This window comes from Haplochromis burtoni, unplaced genomic scaffold (assembly GCF_018398535.1).
Source record: "Haplochromis burtoni strain Fernald_Lab_line unplaced genomic scaffold, NCSU_Asbu1 Contig_237, whole genome shotgun sequence".
Classification (NCBI taxonomy): Eukaryota; Metazoa; Chordata; class Actinopteri; order Cichliformes; family Cichlidae; genus Haplochromis; species Haplochromis burtoni.
Window position 1 is genome coordinate 315291 of NW_024582598.1, and position 22082 is coordinate 337372.

At 38.0% G+C, this 22082-nt stretch overlaps 2 protein-coding genes across 4 annotated transcripts; both read right to left on the reverse strand.

The window, feature by feature from the left end:
- Nucleotides 1–1635: 1635 nt before the first annotated feature.
- Nucleotides 1636–3282, reverse strand: LOC102310078 (trypsin-2). The gene is made up of 5 exons (XM_005938244.2): nucleotides 3174–3282; nucleotides 2925–3078; nucleotides 2580–2839; nucleotides 2086–2219; nucleotides 1636–1964 (listed from the first exon to the last, which is right to left on the reverse strand). Exons 1-5 carry the CDS (start codon nucleotides 3211–3213, stop codon nucleotides 1812–1814), a joined length of 741 nt encoding a protein of 246 aa, XP_005938306.1. The 5' UTR covers nucleotides 3214–3282; the 3' UTR covers nucleotides 1636–1811.
- Nucleotides 3283–3555: 273 nt separating this feature from the next.
- On the reverse strand, nucleotides 3556–22082 carry cblc (Cbl proto-oncogene C, E3 ubiquitin protein ligase). 3 transcript variants are annotated; one of them, XM_005938246.3, is made up of 14 exons: nucleotides 21897–22082; nucleotides 20823–21200; nucleotides 14412–14558; nucleotides 14177–14333; nucleotides 13762–13883; nucleotides 13256–13393; nucleotides 13082–13169; nucleotides 12824–12955; nucleotides 10199–10384; nucleotides 9498–9650; nucleotides 9255–9301; nucleotides 8100–8174; nucleotides 7887–7942; nucleotides 3556–6562 (listed from the first exon to the last, which is right to left on the reverse strand). In XM_005938246.3, exons 2-14 carry the CDS (start codon nucleotides 21194–21196, stop codon nucleotides 6432–6434), a joined length of 1806 nt encoding a protein of 601 aa, XP_005938308.1. In that variant the 5' UTR covers nucleotides 21197–21200; nucleotides 21897–22082; the 3' UTR covers nucleotides 3556–6431. The 3 variants fall into 3 exon arrangements, with proteins under 3 accessions (XP_005938308.1, XP_005938309.1, XP_005938307.1); XM_005938247.3 differs by having other exon boundaries at nucleotides 10199–10381; nucleotides 20823–21203; nucleotides 21897–22081; XM_005938245.3 differs by having other exon boundaries at nucleotides 20823–21203; nucleotides 21897–22081.

Sequence of the window (22082 nt, forward strand, 5' to 3'; positions counted from 1 at the left end):
TTTTACAGTCGCTTAGAATAACTGGTACTGCGTACTAGCTAGCATGACGGAGTTTATATACTGCTGGGCGGGTGCTATGAAGTTACTGATAGTGAATTTTATTTTATGCTTCAGGTTAGTTTCTCAAACTCCTCAAAATCTTAACAAATTGTGCCAATCCTTACATGTTGCACCAGGCTGATTTATCATCAAAAGTGGAGAAGTCTGTGACAGAGGAGACAGAAGAGCAGCAGAGAGAGATGGAGATGGAGAGATGACTTTATGTCATCCATGAGGGATGCATTTGACATATGTTTCACATATTATAGCCCAACAAGTTACTTATAGCAATTTAAATACGAGCAATCAGTTTTTGGTAAATACCAGAAATCAGTTTTTGGCACAACACCGGCTATTGCAGTTAATAATACAACAGCTTCTTGCCATTTTTTGTGTTTCTTTTTATCGCTGTGTAACTGAGTTCAATTGAAAGCCTGCATGCGCTAGTACCTCTTGCCACAAGTTCCCAGAATCCTTTGCGGTTTTACCCCTGAATGACGTCACATTTTTGGTGGGTTGGTCTCTAGTCAAAATGCCCGGGCCGATTTCCAGCCCTGTCCACTTCCCTCATTTTCGCTCTGTGTTTTTAAGTCCTCTGTCTTCCTCTGTTCTTTGTCGGGTCGTTTGTTTGTCTTATTTTCAGGTCATGTCATTTCAGGTCACGTCACAGAGTTTTTGCTCGTACTCATGCTCATGTTTAAATTTTTTCACTTTTATGTTTTGCATGTTCCTGTTCAGGTTCATGTTCTTGTCTCTTGCTGTTGTTTTATAGCTGGTTTAGTTCTTTACTAGTTTAAGTTTTAGTTTAGTTTCGCCCTTGTTTCGCTTTGCCTTGTTTCTTTTGTTTTTGGACATCAGTCTTCTGTGTCTGCTTTTCGGTCCGTAAACACACCGGCGTACCCCGCCATGACAGGATCTAGTGATGTACTGATGTACTCATCGCTTTTCTGCACCTTATATCTATGATCATTAATTGCTTTTTTCTTTCTTCTTTTTTTTAATATAGTATATAACAATTATGTAAATAAGTTTGTTTTTTATGCTGTTTAGGCAACAAATATTTGGGAGGAAAAAATGCATCCCCAAAATAAGCGGCCAGGAGGTAAAGCTTGTCCAAGCATCTGCACACTTTAACATTAACTATGACTTTTTTCAAAGGTCCATGTTTTGAAAAGAAACTTTGGAAAAATGCCTTATATCTTCAACTACAGGTCTTCATGAAATCTCCTTGTGTGTTTCTGCCACCAGATCTTGTGTTCAAGTAAACACTTCTTATAAAATTTTCGATCTTACGTGCTGCACAATAATTTTCAATATTTTGTATTTACTGTTATATTCACATAGGGGGTGGGGGAGTACAACTTCTGACAAAACCGCATCAAAAGCATGCATAAATAAGTTGAATATAAAAACTGTTTCCATTGTTTAATGAAGCAACTTTATGTGTTGAGTTTTGCATCAGTCACTCATGATTGTAAAAGGGTAGCCACACTTTGACACAATAATTACATTTTTTTAATATGAGACATTACAGAAATGTCTTATAGTAAGACATTTGCCAAAGTGGCAGTAACATTACAAATAAATACAAACATATTGATGCAGAATAGCTGATTTTATTTATTGTGCCCTCAGATTGGTTTTTCCTTGTGACTCTGTCTTAGCCTGCTGCTTTTCTTTCTGACACTACCCACAACCACCTCCGTTCTCTGTCTCCTTCAATTTCAATCTCTCTGTTTTCCCTTCTCTCGTGAAGTTCTAGAGATGACAGTCTAGCTGTATCGAGAAATAGTGTCATTGATCCAGGAAACCAGAGAGCAGACTTTGGTGTAGACACCTGGAAGGTTGGGCTCAGCACAGCCCACGCCCCAAGAGATGATTCCCTGCAGCTCCCCATTACACACCAGAGGGCCACCAGAGTCCCCCTGAGCAGGGGAGAGGAAGCGTAAGAAGAGAGCAGGGTTTGTTCATCATCTCATCTCATTAAGGTTTACTAATGAGTATACTATTCAATGGTATACTATTCAAGTAACTGGGTAAAAATACCTGACAAGCATCCTTGCCCCCTTCCAGGTATCCAGCACACATCATGCTCTCAGTAATCCTTCCAGGGTAGGAGTTCTCACAGTCGTTGTCAGACAGAATTGGGACTTCTACACAATGTAGCTCATATGAAAATTCTGCAGTTGAGAGAAAGGAGAGGGGATTGTTATCTTTACTAAAGTATTCAGAGCATCTGTGTGCATCACAACCACATCATGCTTGCATGCCAACAATAACTGGCTTCTGAAACTGGTGTAAAATAAGTGCTCTGCATTCATTTTTTAGAGTTTAGAGTCATCACATTAAGCCAAAAACAAGCTTTCTACAGAAAAGATTTCTTAATTATTGAAGGCTTTAGTTCAAATGTCTTCATATCTATGAAACGTTTTAACTATATTTTTTTAAATTTACCAAGGTTTGTGAGAAAATTCTTAATATGTTGCCAAAAGCAAGTCAATTTTTCAAAACCTTTTTTGTCAAAATCAGGTGGGCCTTACCTTGACCAGGGAATGTCTGCCCCCATCCAGATGCTGTGCACATATCCCCAGGTGTGGAACAGGCTTTGGGTAAAGCAATAGGCTTGACGTACTCGTCTACAGTAACAGGGTATTTCAGTTTCATCAGCATGATGTCATAGTCTAGGGTAAAGTAATCAAAACTCTCATGTGTGTAGATGTCGTCAATTGGCATATACTGCTCTGTGCCCTCAGTATACCAGATTGTATGTTCACCCACAATGGCAACATGGGTAGAGGGTCTGAAAAGCAAACAACAATTAAATTATTACAGTTCTCTTAGACACACATAGCAAGAATTTCAAGATACAAGAAGTCGGTACAAACATTTTCCAGCAGTGGGCAGCAGAAATGACCCACTGGTTGTTAATGAGAACACCGCCGCAAAAGTGGTAGCCCTCATTGAGGGATACTTGCCAGGGTTGAGAATGAGCTGGACACTCGTAACCCCCCACAATCTTGTCATCCAAAGGGACTGCAGCTGTAATATGAAGGAAATACAACAAAGTTCTACTCATCAAAGTTAAAAGTCTGTGTTACTCTAAAATCTTTGAGCATGATTCAAATAGTCTTTACCTGCAGTGCCCAGGATCATGAAAACAATCAGACCAATCATCTTTTAGCTTGCTCAAGAGCAGACTGGATGCGACTGACCTGTTATTCAACGTATTTATACATCAGCTTCTCTGTGACTTTCCATCCACCCCTCGCCCTGGACACCTTCATTTTTCCATCCACCTACAAACCTGCCCACTAAAGTCAACAACATATCCCTTTTAAAAAAAACACAACTTTGTCTTATTTTTGACAGTCTTATTTGCATACCTTCTATTTATGTTGGTGACAGGTGCAGAAATGATTCCCCCCCGCCACCCCCTTTTTTTTAAGCAACTATCAACTACTGTGTTTGTACATACTGCCATAATTCAGGAAAAACAAACAAACAAAAAAAAACAAACAATGTAGGACTACTTTTATTTTCTTGCTCCTGAGAGCACAGATGGTTTCTTTCTCACTTCATTTGGCTTTTATACAAACATGACCAAAAGCAGACCCAAACATTGACACATTTGAGCATTTTCTATATTTTTTAAACAGAACTATCATTCATAAAATGTTTTGACAGCAATCATGTCTGTAATAAAAGCCATTCCTCCAGCACAACTTTATATGTATTGTATTTTCTGCACAAAATAATGTTTAGAATTTTTTTTTTCTTGAAGAAAGGACAAATCTTTCACATCTGACTTTAGTATCCAGGTAACAGATGTCGACATGTACGTACAGACTAGTTTTAGCAATTAGGGGGTTAATTCATTGAAATTTATACGATAATAAAAATGCCAGCATATAATTTTTGATTTGGGGTTCCGGAGTCTTACGATTTGCTTTATAAAATATTGCACATCATTACTGTCAGTAAGAATTTACAGGAAAGCTTCCATACGAGAGTTCAGGCTGTGAATGAAATACAGACTTTCAAGCTCAAGAAGTCTAAAGGACATTGCACACACACGCACGCACGCACGCACACACACACACACGCACGCATGCACACATCAAGGCCATTCACTCAATCACGCACACGCACATACCCACCTGCAAATGACACACAAAGACCCCCACCCCCCTTCCCAAATGAAGCCAAGCAGATGCCCCACGGAATCAGCAGCAAAACTGGGATGCAGCCAGATGGGCCCGCGATCCACCAGTGGACCCCCATCCCAGGCTGTAGCTTGCCAACAATGAGTGACCTATGTGAGAAGCTTAAACAGGTGTTAAATGTGGGGAGATAAGAGATTTGGATGAACACTTAGCACCAAGCGGTAAGAACAGAATGCAGAGATACAGACGGGGTCAACATAACCAGGCAAGAGAGGAGGAGCAGGAATAGTTGGAGCACACAGACTATTGCAATATGAGTCAGAGTGTGCCTAGGTGTCTTCTGGGCATTTGCCAGACACCATGAGACTGCTGACTCTGCTGAAGGTTGCATTTGCTGGTAAAAATACAGAGATACACACATACATACAATGTACATATCTCTGTTGTAATGACACAGATTTGAAATGAAATTCACTTCAACTGTTGTGCAACAGTGGCAGTTACTCGTAAAGAGTGTGAACATCACCATACATGGCCTCACTGAACAGACTACCACATCAGTGATGGTGTGCTCATCAGCAAGCAGCGCGTGCTCTCTGTTGCCCACTGTTGGTACAAGTAAGTACTCAGTGTTGGAAACATGAGTTTGTGCATTACTTTCTTTATTAAAAAAATAGATAAACTAAATAACTACATTAAAAAGATCATGTTGGTGTATGACAAATTTTTGGATCTTAGATAATCTGTTTTAAGGATTTTGTTTTTCTTGTTTAATCTGCCTGTACAGAGAAGCTGAAGAATGACATCATCACCTGGCTCCCTCAGTGAGTGAAAGAAAGGATCGGCCCTGTCTGCGATTTACTTTTACACGACACAGTTTAATATTTCCATTCACTGATGAAATACTTCAGACAAACAGCTGAGACTTATTTTATATTTCTGTGTGTGCAGGTACGACTATCAGACTCTAGATTACGACATCACACTGGCCAAAATCTACCAGCCCTCAGAGGTGATTGAGGCTGTTGTACCGATCCCATCGCCCACGTGCTGGACAAAAAAAACTAATAAATGAAACTTCTTAGTATACACACATTTTTTGATTGGTCTGTTTGTATTTAATGGAAAAAAAAACATCAAATAAAACTTGAAGACCAAAAATGCATCAGTTACAGGTTACTGTATTTATAATCAGTTACAGATGTAAATAAAGCGCCTTCACATTATTCTGACCGCCTTTTAATGTATCACTTTATGTCTGGATAAATTCAGCATTTATCATTTCCTGTACAGTTTTGATGGTAATCCTTCTACGTCAGATATAGTAACACTTACATATAATTTTTAATATAGCTCACGTCTGAACTGCCTGAAGTCACACAAACTGTGCATGTTTCTCATGCATCTTTCCGAATTACTCTGTTCACTAGAGAATGACCTAAACAGCAATAACCTGTACATAATAATGCTCTCTCTCATTCTTAGACTGAAATGTTCCTCTGTGATGCATCTTTGCTTTTGCCCTTCCAGAGAAAGGGTCTTTCTGTGACTCTGTCTTGGAGGTACTTGATACAGCTTGCTTAGCAATATCCTGCAGCACCTTAACACTCACACATACTCAAAGACCCTTATTTGGAGTGACGGGGAGAGAGAAATAAATGTTCAACAAGTCTGGTTAAAGTACACATGCAGCATGTCTTCTGCATGTAGGTCAAATATCATATCTGAAGAAATTGTGAAACACTTTTATGTAAAACTGAATGACTGTAATGTTATTTATCTGCTGTTTTCAAAGGGTTACAACTGCTTTATCAATATAGAGGCCCTTCTCTACTCTTATAACATTTACAAGAACAAACTTATGTTATAGATTAAAGAAAGAGGTAGGGTTTTTCTATTATTTAATAAAAATCACATTGTCAATTATTAAGCCTCTCCTTAATTTCTGTTTCAGAGTGTCAGTAAATACTTTAACTCCAAAGAAGATCTAATGTGACACTATATTTAGGAATTAGTACTGAACCTACCGTGTTGCTAATGGCAGTGCAATTATCAAACAGTAGGAGGCCACAGTGGGCAATTTTTCTGTTAGTCCCAAGCACTCCACTCATTTTCAGCAGTGCAGCATGCACATGGTAGTTTGCAGCATTAAATATTATTTTTTACATTCAACAAAGGCTGATTTCTTGGATGAAATTAAGTCTATTGACTCTACGTGTTGTTTGTCACTCAGGATGACATTGTTCTCTTCATCTCTCCCTGAGCGTACTTGTCTTTTCTGAGCCCTGGTCTGCTCATCTCCTTTTCCTTATGTCTTCTCTCCATTACAGGGATGTTGGGTCCGAGCCAGGGTACTCCACCTACACACAATCAAACAGGGATTTCACGTGAAATGCACAATATTCACAAGAAGTCTAGCGGGTTAAGGTGACTTACGTTATTCATGTAAGTGTATAGAATCTCATCTCCAACTTCTGATAAAATACTAAAACAATAATACCTAAACCTAATAAATAAGAGCACCTAAGGGGAATTCAAAACAAATCAATTTCACAGTTTTGACCTGAGAAAAATGATCTCGGTGCTACCATTATTATGCTAATGTGCTGCAATGCGTCAAAAATGAAACTATTTTTAACAGTATGAGTTCAATTTCCTAATTTCCTGTCATGACAAGGTGAACATGTCTGAGATGTAGAATAAAAATCATAAAGAAAAGCAAGTAAAGCTTATTAAGCAAACAAATATATCCCATTCAAGACCTGAAGAGGCCTATTTTTCTCTGCAGTGCAGCTGTGTGTCTTTAATGTGTTTTTCATTTTTTTTAGAGAAACACCCGTAAAAAACATGTGGTTCAAAGCGTTGAATGATTTCAGTATGTTTCTAACTGTTTTCCAGTCTTGTGCATCAGGTGAAATTTCTTTAGTTCATTTTAAGATGGAAGGTCCTCTGCATGTTTGCTCACATTACTGTATGTAAATGGCCTGTATTTATATAGCGCTTTTCTAGTCCCTAAGGACCCCAAAGCACTTTACACATCCAGTCACACACACATTCACACATGATGGCAAGCTACATTGTAGCCACAGCCACCCAGACGGTATCTGAAAGAAATTTAAGAAGCACACATACAGAATAACAACATATGTAATTCACACTTCTGTATCAACTTGTTGCACATTATACTTTTTTAAACATGTTTAAGGAAGCATTATTCTTATTTCACCAATCATGCAGCAAGTATTCAGACAAGTCAAATGAGCAATACCACGCTGCACTGACAATGTTATTGAAATAGTCAGTTATAAGTATTATCAGCTCCTTACGCATGGTAAATGGCCTGTATTTATATAGCGCTTTTCTAGTCCCTAAGGACCCCAAAGCGCTTTACATATCCAGTCATCCACCCATTCACGCACACATTCACACACTGGTGATGGCAAGCTACATTGTAGCCACAGCCACCCTGGGGCGCACTGACAAAGGCGAGGCTGCCGGACACTCTGACCACCACCAGTAGGCAACGGGTGAAGGGTCTTGCCCAAGGACACAACGACCGAGAATGTCCAAGCCGGGGATTGAACCGGCAACCTTCCGATTACAAGGCGAACTCCAAACTCTTGAACTAAACTCTCATCGCCCAGCAAAAGAAGACGAAAGAAGGTTGTAACAACTATGACTTACTGTCGTCAGCTCTCTGAGAGGAGGAAGGAAAGTTTGCTTCTCTCAGGTGTTCCACGCTGTTTTACAAACACATAAACATACCAGTAAATTAACTGCTTCACATGAACCATCCTGTCATTATGACTACTAACTGCACTACATGCATAAAATTGAATAAAAAAAACAAAACTTGTTTATTGCTGTGAAATTTAAGTGGAGACAGGAGTCAATCACCTGTGAGAGAAAGGGCGTGGTCTCAGCTCACCAGCGTATTCCTCTTCACTGCCGTGTAAACCCTCCGTTCGACAACTAAATAAAGACAGAAAAATATATTTTATCACCTGAGTTGTTTTTTTTAAATTCGATAAATCATTGTGTAAATAATGTATTTTCCATTAACCTAAGCTAGTGATCCTAGATAGAACAACCATCAAGAATAACCTAACAAGCAAAAACAGAAACATTTGGATTTTTAAAAATTACCTCTCGGCTTTAATGCGTAGTTACAAAGCATAGAAACATTTTAATTATTTTAATAGTCTCAATATCTGTATAGATTCAGTAACTTGGCTTGCAGGTCGCCTAACCATTTTTAATCATTTTATGATTCCTCTAATTAAATATTGTTTGCCAAATAACAATTAAATCTTCCTTTCCAAAACAAAATGAGAAAATAACATTAAAACCGGTGTAGTTTGTAAAATTAGTTCATCAAAGCCATCAGTTGTCACAGAAGCAGCTTTTTACTTCTCTGAAAGAAGACTACCAGGTGACTATAAATAAAGCTAGAATGTCATGGATCTTAATTGAGTAGCAGGAAAATGCTCTTTCTAGCATACAAGCAGAGAACCTTGATATCACCCACAAGGTTATTAAAGTAAACTAAAATCAAACTAAGAACTAAAACTATGTGTGAAAAAACATTGTAAAACATTGTAACATTGAAAAAAAAGAAAAGAAAATTAAGGTAGAAATATAAAGGTAATATCTTTAGTTTTAGTATCTCTTAGGTTGGTAAAAATGTTATTAAAACTTGCTGGTGAGGCAATTTGCAATAAATTATTGGACATGGTTTGTAAGACTACTACTTTCCACTACTTAAAAAAAGTTTTTATTGTAATACGTATAATGATTTTCCTAAATCTTGATTTAAGATCACAATTTAGGATCATAATTTAATAATTATGAGACTAAAGACATAAAGAGACTAAAAAAAAACTAAATTAAAACTTTTAAATTAAAACATTTTTTTGTTTTCAAACAATAAAAACTCAAGTAAAACTTGACGATCCACTCTGGACAGAGATAGAAACTAACCTGAACTAAAAAAGAAATGGAATGAAAATAAAAACTAATTACAAAATACAAAACTATAACAACTCTGCTCACCTGTTTGTCTGTTTTCTGTACCTTTGCGTTTCACTGCTACTTTGAGGCTGCAGGAGAGAACAAACAGAGTGACTGTACGGGCGTCGGCTATTGCGCATATGCACACGGCAGCTGGTAAATCTTCTCATTACTTTTTTAAAAGTTTAGTCTCTTGGAGAACTGGACAAATGCAACATCTCACATTTTCAAGCTGCCATAACCAAGAAGAATATGCAACTAACCTGAATGCCAGCAAGAACTTACCGAATAAGAGTTGGAGTGTTTGGGCAGTGTCTTAATTTCAGACGTCTGAGACTGGACGGAGGGAGAGGGACAGCGTGGCATTGTATTATTTTTAGGGGGTAAAGGTGGAGCGCTAATGTGAGAGCTGGGATACTGGAAGTCCAAACTGGAAAACTGGAAAATAAATAAATAAATAAATAAATAAAAATGATAATAAAAAAAATTATCACTCAATAGAGAGAACTTCTTTTAAAGTGGCAGAAATGCGAATGAGGATGCATGGTGCACACAAGGTGCCTGGATTTTACTGTATAACAACTATTTAAACACAGAACTACAAATGTTTATTTGTATAGTCAAAAAGATGTGAAGGTGGTTTTATGAATCTATACTTGGGCGATGTTGCTTTCAAGTGACTATATATAGTATCCTATAACTAGTATTGACATTAAGCAGAAGGTACATTGCAGTCTAATGAGTTTGCATGTACTTATTTTATTAACCAAAGATTAATGACTAATTTAATTTTGTCCAAACGATGACGTCGAATGAAAACTACATGACAAAGTTGACCTGCTAGAGGCTATACATGCAAACAATTATTTTCTCTTAACCCGATGGCAGGCCATACTATGGCTGTTGATGGCAGACCAAAAACTCAATTTGCTAGCACAGCACAGCTAAAATTAAACAACATGGAACACGGAAATGTATTTACACACCTTCCTCAGGGCAGCTATTTCCTTTACCATTTCTTCAATATCCACATGATCCTCTTCGTCGTCGTCATCATCGCCCTCCTCCACCAGCACCTGATCGCTGACTGGCACGTACGGCTCCAGGAGGATGGACTCTGTTCCTCTGATGTCGCAGCGGCAGTATGGGCAGGTTTGGCCAGCTGACTTCTGCTAGATGAATATCAACAACGCATCATCGGAAGAGGAAAAGAGAACGTTCACGTGAATGTGAAGAAACACCCATTCTCTTCAGCAGATTAATATCTTTTAAATTGTACAGTATGTAGTGGAATATGTTGAACATGTCTTCAAAGACAAAGGCCTCTGGCTGTTTGAAAGATAAAGGTAGTGGAAAATACCACGTTCAACAGACCCTGTAGATTGTGGTTTTCCACCTCAACATAAAAGGGAATCGTTGTAACATTCTGCTTTTGCTTCCGCTACTATAGCACAGAGCCTTTGTGTTTTTCCAGGTTTTGATGTGACCTCGATTTGTTAATATGATTACACAGACTGCTCGCCATACTATGTTATCTATTTTTGTACGCTGGTACGTCTCTAGTTTTAACAGGGATTAATGTTTATAGGGAACCTCACTACAAAATAGTTCTTTTCATTACATTAGTTCAAACATACGTTAAATCTAACTGCCTGGAAGTCTTTTGTTGTGTCAGATGATCGTCATTAAAATCCCTACTTACAAATTTTTCACAAAAGAAATAAGACATAGATTTCACTATAGCTGTGTTTATGACTAACAGAAACACCTTTAACCTCTCATGAACAGTATGCCAAGATAATGGTTTATGCATCTTGCACACAGTTGTACAGAAGGAGCAATGCATACTCAGCAGGAGTTTTTTTTTCTAGATGTTTATCAGCAGCTAAATTATTGGGCCGTACTCCAGATATGACAGAATGAATGAGTTAGTAACATGCAACAGGACAGAAATGAGAGGATATGTAGGACATTTCCTTGAAACAGTGATGCTGTTTGCCATCTTGGAGATTACATAATCGATATGATGAGACCAAGATAAAGAGACGTCTGACTTAAAAACTTCATGTTTACGTTTCCAAACAACAAATCAATCGAGATCCTATCAATAAAAAAATTCAGGGCCACTGTAAAAGCATTCCTACTACAGAAATATGATGCATGTCTATAAATGTTCTATTTCAAACTCTTACTGAATTTAACATACACGTTCTAATATTTGGTATGCTGCTGCAATGCTGATTTTGTTTTTGGGTTATGTTCCTTACACCTTACATGTCTATGTAAAGTAAACTTACTGTTAAAAAGAAAGTTTGCTTAACCTTAATCTCATAAAACTTACAACTTTTCCGTTGTGGTGTGGCATCCATGAAGCTCTTTGAACTTTCTTTTCAAGTTAGTCTCTTTTTCTCTCTCTCCCTTTCTCCCTCTCTCTGCCTTTCTCCTTCTCTCATTACATGCGCACACTTTTTCTCATAGTGAATGTCACAGATGCAGCTTAAGGAGGATGTGAGGCTAAGCTCACACAGGAAGTCCTGAGCCAAATGTCAGGACATGTTGCTCTGCACCTTCAAAAAAACAAACAAAACACCTACTGAATAGGTGGAGGGCTTCTAGCTGGGATTGTCTGAGTAAAAGAACTAGCCAGAGACCATGAAGCTATACTTTGACAGCTCCAGCTTTAATTCTGATTGGACGTCTTCTTTGTCACTCTGTAACTCGAAAGAGGAAGCAGGAAGTTGGGGAAGCCCCCCTGGAAGAGAACAAACGAAGTGCATACAGGACATGCTGTACACATGATGACTGAATTTTCTTTGGCTGAGAAATTTCTGTCATCTAAAGAGGTCAAATGTAAAGTGTATTGAAACATCAATATCACATGATATTCTGTACATTGTCCTCAGATTTTCACGTTTATATTATAGTGAATAGGCTATGAGCTACTTTGTATTATCTCTATTATATACAAATAAATAATGGTGACATTATGAGAGGATGATTCTTGAGTGTCATGCCTCGGCTATCAAGCTATAAAATCTAATAGGTAATCTAAAAATAGCTCAACCGAGCACATATTACAGGTGCTTTATAAGCATTGGTGCACTCGATATTGCCTGAGCTCGACTATAATTTTTCATGTAAACAAAAAAAAAGGAAAAAAAGAAAAGTGGAAGAGGAAAATCACAGCCATGTAGAAGTGTGATAATTCCATATTATTTTTTGAAGATAATATATGAATACTGGGGGAAAAATAAATCAAGGTAGTTTTTCAGAGTTAAAATAACTTCTTGCCAATCCTACATTTTAATAAAGTGTTTGCATGAGAAATCTTTTTTTGCACCAACCCCAAACCACATTCAAATAACCCGCATTGTTACAGTACAGCAGGACTGCAACCAACGACCAACCCGTGGCCTAAAAAACTATATCTAGTTCAGCCAGCCCAGACTGTTTCACCCCAATGAACACACAACAACGGTTACAGTAACTGTCTGTCTCCCTTCAACGTCTCTGTATGAGCGGGATATATTTGAACATGCGTCTGTGAATTTGAATGGATTTAAATAGGTTACAGATTTGAAAACTTTGAGTCCGTGGATGAAGATTCATACCTGCCAGCCTGTGAGGCAGGTTTGGCACAGGAGATGGCCACAGGGCTGAATCCGGGTGTCTTTATCCCTCTCTGTGCATATCTTACATAGCTGGTAGGTGCTGCCGATCTCACAGTAAAGCTCATACTGTTCCTGTTTGGTGGTTGTATTTAGTCAGAGAGACAAGACAACATCTCAGGATATTATCTGTTTTGTCTTGGCAAAGGTTCAAGATGCTGCAGTTAAATAGATAATGATGTATAAATTGCAGCCACTCACTTCTGTAACTTTAACTTTTCCTCTGCTGGCTGGTTCACACAAGCTTTTCAACTCAGGGTTCACATCCCGGCCATCTGGGTACAAGTAGCTGCAGGCACAGAAAAGCACGGAGCTTAGAGAAAAAACACATAAACAAAAGAAGCAATTCAGAGAAATGTACATGTTTGTCCTAACCAGCCCTGATTGAAGCCTTGAATCAGAGCTTGGTAGAGAGGTATGTCCTCCGGGATAGTCTGGATGATGGCACCATCAAATGTCACGTGGCCAATAGCCCACTCTCCCATTTTTGTACAGCTCAGACGAAAGATATAGCTGGAAGGAAAAGGAAAACATGTAGCTCACACAGAAAATGGAAAAATAACCACATTAAGAGACATTGAGGTTTTCCAGAAATATCAGCAGAAGATTTTACACAATTTTCAAATGGTGTTAAGCAAATTAAATTCCTCTCATTCTTAGCTATAATAACAATAAAAAATTTGCACTGCATGATACTTTTGGCCATGGCTAATGTTTGTTTGCAGAAACATTTCTTGAATAAACCCCCAGAAAACTAAAGGTATAATAGTGGAGCAATAAATGAAAAGATTCTCTTATTTATATATATATTTAGAATCTTGAGACCTTTTTCATATTTTCATACTTTTTGAATATTTTCTGAGTGATGCATGAATCCTCACCTCCCAGGTCTGTGCAGGTAGTGTTCCAGACGAGCTATAACCTGGTCATAGGTGAGGAAGGCCATGTAGCCTGGATGAGTCACGGCCAGCTGGTTCCAGTTCATTAAAAGAGTCCTCCACGGCTAAAAGAGATGAGGGAAGAGGATTTGATCTTGGATACTGCATGCCTTAATCTTTTGCACGGCCTTGTTAGTGACACTCCTCTAAAAGGGCAACTGATCTGTTTAGTGTTTGGATTTGTTCTCTTTGAACAAACATGAGCTTTAGCGGTGCTGTACAGTTTTCTTATTTCATCTATCGTGCGAAGCTACAGTAACTAGCTACTGGTAACAAACCATTCTCCGACAAGCAAAAATGCAAATAGACATATTTCCTACACCATCTGGTTCTTAATGTAACAAAACTTTCACCTTACCTGAAACAGTCGCGTGAAAACATCAAACTCAAACACAGAGATGTGATCGTTGCAAGTTAAGTCAATGGTTGACTTCAGAGCCATAGATTCCATCCCTTCCTCAAATGGATGTACATTTCTCAGCTGTTCTTTAAAGGTATTCCACTGCACTATACACCTGTCAGAACACATGCTTAACGTTTGGTAGATGTAAACATACACATAAGACGATGTCAAGAAATGTTTCAATACTAACTTGTCGCCAAATGACTCCCTCCAAAAGTCCTCAGCTGCAGATAACGCCACCCTGTATTTGTCACCCTGAAAACATCCTCCTGGATAAAAGGCCTTCAGCTCCCACAGCATGTGACTGAACAACAAAGTCAGCTTGGTCAAATTCCTCCTGAGAATGAAAGACGTCACAGACTTTAAGCTCTGGCTGCAGAAACTTTTATAGAAACATTTATAGTTTTGCTCCACAGTGTCTGAGTAATCATGCAATACAATCTTTTTCTAGGCAGAAACCCTTGTGTTTGTGAATCTCAAGTATACACAGTGTTCCTATTTAAAATGAGATTTCCTAAAGCTTTATGTAATTGCATTAAGTACAAATAGATATCTGAACTTTTAGCACTGGTGCACAAATATAGGCACTGTTATATACTACCTTTCTGTTTCAGTTGCAAGAAATACAGACACTTTCCATAGATACAAACACACAAACAGAATCAAACACACTCAACAGGTAGTCCACCTTGCAAACAGGATGCTGCCTGCTGCATGCTTGTCTGTAAATACCACAAAATGTTCCATTGGCCAGTGTGTCACTTTAGGCCAGTCTCAATAGTCTTCTCAGGCACTTCAAAGGCTTTCTATAAATATAATTGATATTTTTGATAGTTTTATTTTGATGCTACACATATTTATAACTTTTAGTTTAAGTTAACAAAAAACTTTCTCTTTTTGCTTGAAGCAACTTGGTGCAACTCTCAAATGGGAGTATATTAAAAAAATAACAACAACAACAACATGCCATAATGTGTAGTGTTAACAAGTAAGGGTCCGTCCTCCTCCATGTGTTTTATGCAGCACAACATGTATAAAAATGTGTTAAAAAGCTAGTGCATGTACTACTAATGAACTTTGAAAACACAGAAGCTACGGACATTTAGATATGCTTTCACTTTTTACATGTGGGCATCTGTACTTCTGTTTACTTTATTTACTTTACAATAAATACAATGAACAAGTAGAGGAGGGCTTTAATTTATGTTTCCATATTTATTGTCTATATTGACTAAAAAACACTACTGTCTGTTTCAGCTCTCTGTGCACTAATCCCAATCAATAATTCGAGTATTTAAACTTACTAAGGAAACTAAATTTTGTAACACAAAGTATTTCCTCTTTTCTAACACTTTTATGATGCAACTCTGGAGGCAATCATAACTGTTGAAATATTTAAAATTCTTTAGAAATCTGCTATTGTGGAAAGTGGTTATAGACTTTCCACCTCAATGAGAAAAAGAAAACCCTCTATGGTGTTAAATAGAGTACTCAAGAGTAATAGTAGAGGAGGAGGCGGGAGGAAATGTGTAAGCCACATCTCTCACTCTGGCTGGGCCTTTGTACTTAAAAATATCATTCAAAAGACAGAAACACTGCACTGAATAGAACCATAAACACATCAGCTAACATTAGGGGAAGTGCTTTAATTCCTTTTATTATGAGATATAATAATTTGCATTATAGTAATTTGGTGTCATTTGTAGCTGAACATTGTTGGCATGTTCCTCACCAGCTTGTGCGTGACCTCAAACAGTTTGATGTGAAGTTTCTTGTTACTGTTGCTTTCTTTCTTTTTTTTGCATCACGCAGCAAAACAGAATTACTTCAAGTAATCTCTGGGTCAGTAACCACCTTTGAACTCTGCCAGCACCAAACAAGATGTTCCATGGTGCAAGATTTCAGATTTAATTGACAGGTATGTAAGTGAAAGAGAGCCGCTTGCATCGAACACTATGGGAATATTTCTCCAATTTGAAACAATTCTGCATGTTAATATTTAGAATCATAATCATATAGCTATTATCAGTGTTTCTTGTTTTTTCAAAGCATACAGATTCGTGTTTAAAACCATTTGCAACACCCAAACTATGTGGTAACCACTACTTGTTTTATAATATACATCCTGCCATAATTCAGAGCAAGACTATTATAAATCTACTCCACTTCAGAAATTTGATAGTTGTGTGTAGTTCTACAAAACACTATGTGAGGCCCCTTCCTCAGTCAAAATGACAGTGCACAAATATTAAAAAAAAAAAATAGATAAATAACTGACAGACTTAAATGCATCATAAGTAAGTAGCTAGAGCTCTTTAGATATAACGTGGCTTGAGGGCAATCGTGGCTCAAGAGTTGGGAGTTCGCCTTGTAATCGGAAGGTTGCCGGTTCGAGCCCGGCTTGGACAGTCTCAGTCCTTGGGCGAGACAGTCAGTGCGCCCCAGGGTGGCTGTGGCTACAATGTAGCTTGCCATCCCCAGTGTGTGAATGGATGGATAACTGCTTGTGTAAAGCACTTTGGGGGACTTGTAAAGCGCTATATAAATACAGGCCATTTACCATGCGTAAGGAGCTGATAATACTTCAATATTGATAATATTTCAATAACATTGTCGGTATTGCTAATTTGACTTGTCTGAATACTTACTGCATGATTGGTGAAATAAGAATAATGGTTCCTTAAACATGTTTAAAAAAGTATAATGTGCAACAAGTTAATACAGAAGTGTGAACTACCTATGTTGTTATGCTAATGCTGCAGCTGTATGCGTGCTTCTTAAATTTCTTTCAGATACCCTCAAAGTTGTCAGTGTTTCGCTTATGATAATCTTCCAACCGCTGAAGCTTCCACTGTTGGTTTCTGTCGTCTCAAATAATAATTAGATCTCACTTCTGTTTTTAATTTTTAACAGGCTGAACTTTCATGTAAAGAACTGCTATTTCAGCTTCCAACAGTCAAATACTTTAAAAGCAGACTGAAAATTTGCTTATTTGTATGAGCTGTAGCAGTACAATCCAAAAAAAACGATGAGAATATAAAAGAGATTTGTTCTGATGTCTAAACCACAATATGTATAACAATTTGTGAACTTGCCACATGACTGACCATGCAGGATTTGTGGTATGAGGGCCATCTGTTGTACATGCTTGAGATTCTTGAAGATGACGACATAAAACTGTAAATATGGGTTATGTGATTTTCATATTCTACGGGAAAATCATCTTTGAAAACAGCTGCTGGCTGTGAAATTTTAGCAGAACTGAGCGTACATTGTACAGCATGCAGTGGACTCTATAGAGTTACAGCCAGCTCCCCAACTGAACCAGCAGAAGGGATAAAAATGATATTTAAACTGTAATTTTGATGTTGATATAATTATTTGTTTATTAACTTTGTCTTTTAACATGCTAAATAAAGATTTTTTCAATGTATAATATAACCGAGCTACTTCAGTTAGTAGATCACTGTCACCTCAAGCAGTTTTGTGGTTTGAACTGACTATGGTCAGGTGGAACCTTTCTGTGTCTATTTTTACTGTGCGCCCCAGTTACTTTTCACCGGTTAAAGGTTTACATGCAAGCTTAACTAATGGTGCTAAGTTGGTTGCAGGAGTGGGGGCTGCTCTCTATATTAACCCTGTGATGGAGTAGTGACCTGTCCAGGACAAAACTCCACTTATTTCGCAGTTGCTGCACAAATTTTGAGCGCTGCTTTTCAACAGCAAACCAGCCAGCGCCTTGGAATAAAGCTAAAACGTTAAAATGTAATATCAAAGCACATGAAGGTTAATGCAACTACATCCAGTCAGAACAAAAAAAAAATCATCATCAATCATTATCACCAGCTAGTTGATAAAAGATTGGACTATATTTTAGTTGGTGCTCGCCGAGAACATTGCAAATCAGCTTTTCTTTATTCAGCATTCACGCTAGCTAATAAATTTGGCAGGGCGCTAAACTTGTGACAACAGAATAGTTATTTGCTCACTCAGTTCTGAACTAACACCAGTTGCAGGTTGGTATATTCGTAGGCAAATGCGGGCAAAAAATCGTGCTCAAGGTTAGACAGTCTCTTTCTCACACTGCTCAAATTCAAAGGATGTTGTTGTTGTTTTTTCTAGTTTCCCCATATTAGCATCACAAAAGTGCAAGGTTGGCTCTTTTCCACCTTAATTATTAGTATTCCAAACAGGTGCAGGAAAATGCAGCCAACACTCCACATATAAGTAAGTCTATTAAGCTGTTCCAGAATATCCACTTGAATGAAACAGCAGACAGAAAGTTATAGTACAAACAGAAAATATAAGTACAGAGAGTAAAGTCTTATTTTATTTTGCCTCAGCTTCTATAGGTGGTTTAAAATAGTTTTTTCTTCAGTGCATTTAATTTGTTTAAGGATGAGCTTAAACCTCTATCACTGCTTTCAAGTAAGACCTTTAAATCAGGCAATTATAATGGGCTATATTTAATTTGAACTTTTTTTCCTTTAGTAATGCATAAGTGGTATAAAACCCTTGGTCACAGGATACTGGAAGAAGAAATGGGGGAAAGTTTTGCTTTTTTCTTTTATAGTCTATTTAATATTCCTGCAGAAGTTGAGTTTAGAGAGACAAAACTCTTATGGTTTCTGTTACCTAAATTCATTCCCACAAAATTGACTAGCCACAGCACCTACATTAGATACTCTACACAAGATTTGACACTAGATCAAATGACGTAAATTGAGAGTCTTCGTATTTTACAGTTCCTTTGGTATATCAGAAAAAAAATTGGCTTGAGAACATGATCTGGTTGAGAGTGAAGGAATCGTAGTCTAATCTGGCAATAATAATATCAGATGGATGTTCACTCATTTTGCTTTTTATAATTTTCTGTCCAGTTTCTTTTATTAGCATCTGGTTAAAAACACATTGTATTTGCTTCGATTAGGAAAGCTTGGGTATTTGCGTTACTTGGATCGGCATGGCCGATTTCATTTGTGGCACCAAAAGAAATGGAAAGTCTGGAAAATTCGAATCTAAGATCTTACAGTGACTTGCAAGACAATTGGTATGAAGCGGAGATGTCAAACTCATGGTCAGTGGCCACATACAGACTGATTTAATCTCATTTTGGTCAACTGTTGCACAATACCAGATTAACTAAGACCTCAGACCTCTTTTAGTCTTAAAGAAATAGAGGTACATTTTAACAGTATTTAAACTTCAAGCTTAAAAGTCGTTTATGACTCCATTATATTTCATACAGGAATATGCCACAAAAATGTCTTGTTTCCCAAATCTGACAGAAGTTCTAAAACCTTCTTAGATAATTAAATAATTTCATTTTTTAACAATTTTACGCAAAGAAAAGTTAACCCAATTCATCTCTGTCAGCTGAATGGCTTTCATCATCACTTTTGGCATTAAGTATCTGCCTACAGTAAAGCTTGATATTCCAGGTCTGACAGCCATGGATTACTGCAAAACACTACAAAGCAGTGATTAGAAGTGGTAAATTAAAATAACACAAGTCCATAATGATGACAAGCACGTATATTTACATAGCAATAAATTATCCAACAGAACTTTCTATTGTCCCTGCCACACTAACAGACTGGTTCCTGCAAGAAACTATGAAAAATTGCAAACAAAGTGGACAAATTCTTGGGTGGGAAGCATTTTGATAATTAAAAACATCACATAGGTACATATAAAGGTATGACTGGCATCATAAATGACCACTACCTCAAGATTATTTAAATAATAAAACAAATATCCGAGCTGTATTGTGAAAAATAAGTGCTGTTGGTCAGTTTTTCCATATTCAGTCAGGCTGCCATCGTTACAGTTAGTAATGCATAGCCACGGCTCCTTAGCTTAACCATCCCTATAATCGAGGCGTCGTGGTAGGCCGGGCTTTTGAGAAGTCTGACAATGCTTCACACCTCATTCGGACAAAGGCCAACATTTCAGACAATCACCTTTATAACATGTTCAGTTCTTAACAACTTGATACACAATGCTTCCAAAATTCGGTCAGAAACTGATTTCCTACTTCTGTACATGTGCTGCTGTTAAGGAAATTTGACCTGTGAGACTTCTGGAAAGTTTAGTGAGGATTTTCTTAATTACTCTCTGAAAATCTAAAAACATATTTTTGGGGCCAAAGAAACAGAAATTTAATTTGGCAGATTAACCTGTTAATCTTGCGCCCCCCCCCCCCCCCCCAAAAAAAAAGAAATAACGAAAGAAAATTTATTATTATTTGCGATGACTTCACATGTCTTGTCACTTGTCTGAACAAGGCCAAAATACTGAAAAAAAGTGCATGCTTTCACATATAAGAGACTGGAACTAGGATGAGTTTGCATTTTTGGTTAAACTGATGAAAAACATAAATGTAATCTAAACAAATGCTAATTTTACAAATGTCACAATGTTCTGTTATAGTAAAAATGTAATAATGAATATGTTACACAGAGTTTTCTTTTTCTTAAAAAAAAAGTTGTTCTTTGTTTTCTAAACAATTTCTTGGTCTTGAAACATTTTGGTGTTTCAAGACCAACCTTTCCCTCTTCCCCTACATGTGTATGTAGATGCCAGCCAGGGGCCCTCTCACCTGTAAGTTGAAGTCTCTTCATATATCTTCCTCCGTCCTTCTTTAAACAGCAGTAGAGCCCGCTCTGTCTTATCAAAGAGGTTTTTGATATGGATCCTCAGGTACTCTGCCTCGTCTCCGTGTGGCACCTGTCCACCTGCCTGCCTGAAGCCTTGGAAAGGCTCCCAGACCTGGATGAGCAGCACTGAGGTCTCTGACAGCAGCTGTGGTAGGTATGGCGGACTATTTCTCAGTCCAAGCCGAGGGGTACTGCACAGCTGTTGGAGTTTATCCAGTCTTCTGAGGGTCTTGCCCACGAGCCGAAGATCACCACGAGTGGGGGGCCCGGAGCTCAAATTCGGGCTCCTGGACGCGCCCAAATCTGCTGCCGCCATTGTTCTGCTAATGTGAGGTTTCAGGTGAAGTCAACCAAAAACTCAGTCTGTGAGTCTGTGAGTGTGTGTGTGTGTGTGTGTGTGTGTGTGGGGGGGGGTGTCAATAAATATCTACAGTTCTGCTGTGTCAAGAGATGTGTAATCGCAATTTTTGAATGTGTGAATATTCATAAGCAATGAAGCTAGTGGTTGGTTCAAGTTTTTGAGCGTTCACTCTGATATTTGTCTTCAGAACGATATTTGCGTGCCATCATGTTAATCTCAGAAGCATGCATCTTGTCCTCCTTAAACCGCATCCATTGTTGAGCCATAACAATCCAGTAGTATTACATTATCCAGCAACAGACAATAGGAGCAGTTACAATTACGTTTCATTTAAAAAGGAAAAGAAAAGTGTGCTCTTCCAGCCAATACAGCCACTTCTACTGATTTTTCGCTCACTCCTGTGTTCGTCTTTCAGAAATACAAAAATACAAGTGCTACAAAACAAATTCTACATTGTAAGTTTAACTTAATACGGGCCTTACAACACTCGAGGCCAAGAAAAGCACTAAAAATAAAACACAAAGAGGCACTGAGGCTAACACCAAGCCCTCAAAACATTTGAAACTTCTGCCATCACGCTCCCTTCTCCTCTCTCTCTCTTTCTCTCCACCCCTACACATTTATAGCAGATTTTAAGCACTGTACTCTTGCTTACCAACATCTCAGCAGCAATGCAGTCCTAGAGCTAGTGCATCTACTGTCAGCGCAGCGGAAACATGTTTTCTGTCATGGCCTGAAACATTACTGTTTCTCCTTTGTCTTGCTTGATGTCACTCTGCCCCTCGTCTTGATTGTCTTGCTGCAACCAGGAAACCAAATAGGTTTGTTTCTTTGGTCTATT

Excerpts from the sequence above, each read along its gene's own strand:
- LOC102310078 (XM_005938244.2), bottom strand. The coding sequence starts at position 3,213 with ATGATTGGTCTGATTGTTTTCATGATCCTGGGCACTGCAG. Across the intron at positions 3,079-3,173 it reads CATGATCCTGGGCACTGCAG|CTGCAGTCCCTTTGGATGAC; the intron begins GTAAAGACTATT and ends TTCATATTACAG. Across the intron at positions 2,220-2,579 it reads GCAGACATTCCCTGGTCAAG|AATTTTCATATGAGCTACAT; the intron begins GTAAGGCCCACC and ends TCTCAACTGCAG.
- cblc (XM_005938246.3), bottom strand. The coding sequence starts at position 21,196 with ATGGCGGCAGCAGATTTGGGCGCGTCCAGGAGCCCGAATTTGAGCTCC. Across the intron at positions 12,956-13,081 it reads GAAAAGTTAAAGTTACAGAA|GAACAGTATGAGCTTTACTG; the intron begins GTGAGTGGCTGC and ends ACCACCAAACAG. Across the intron at positions 6,563-7,886 it reads CTCTCAGAGAGCTGACGACA|GTGGAGTACCCTGGCTCGGA; the intron begins GTAAGTCATAGT and ends GATTGTGTGTAG.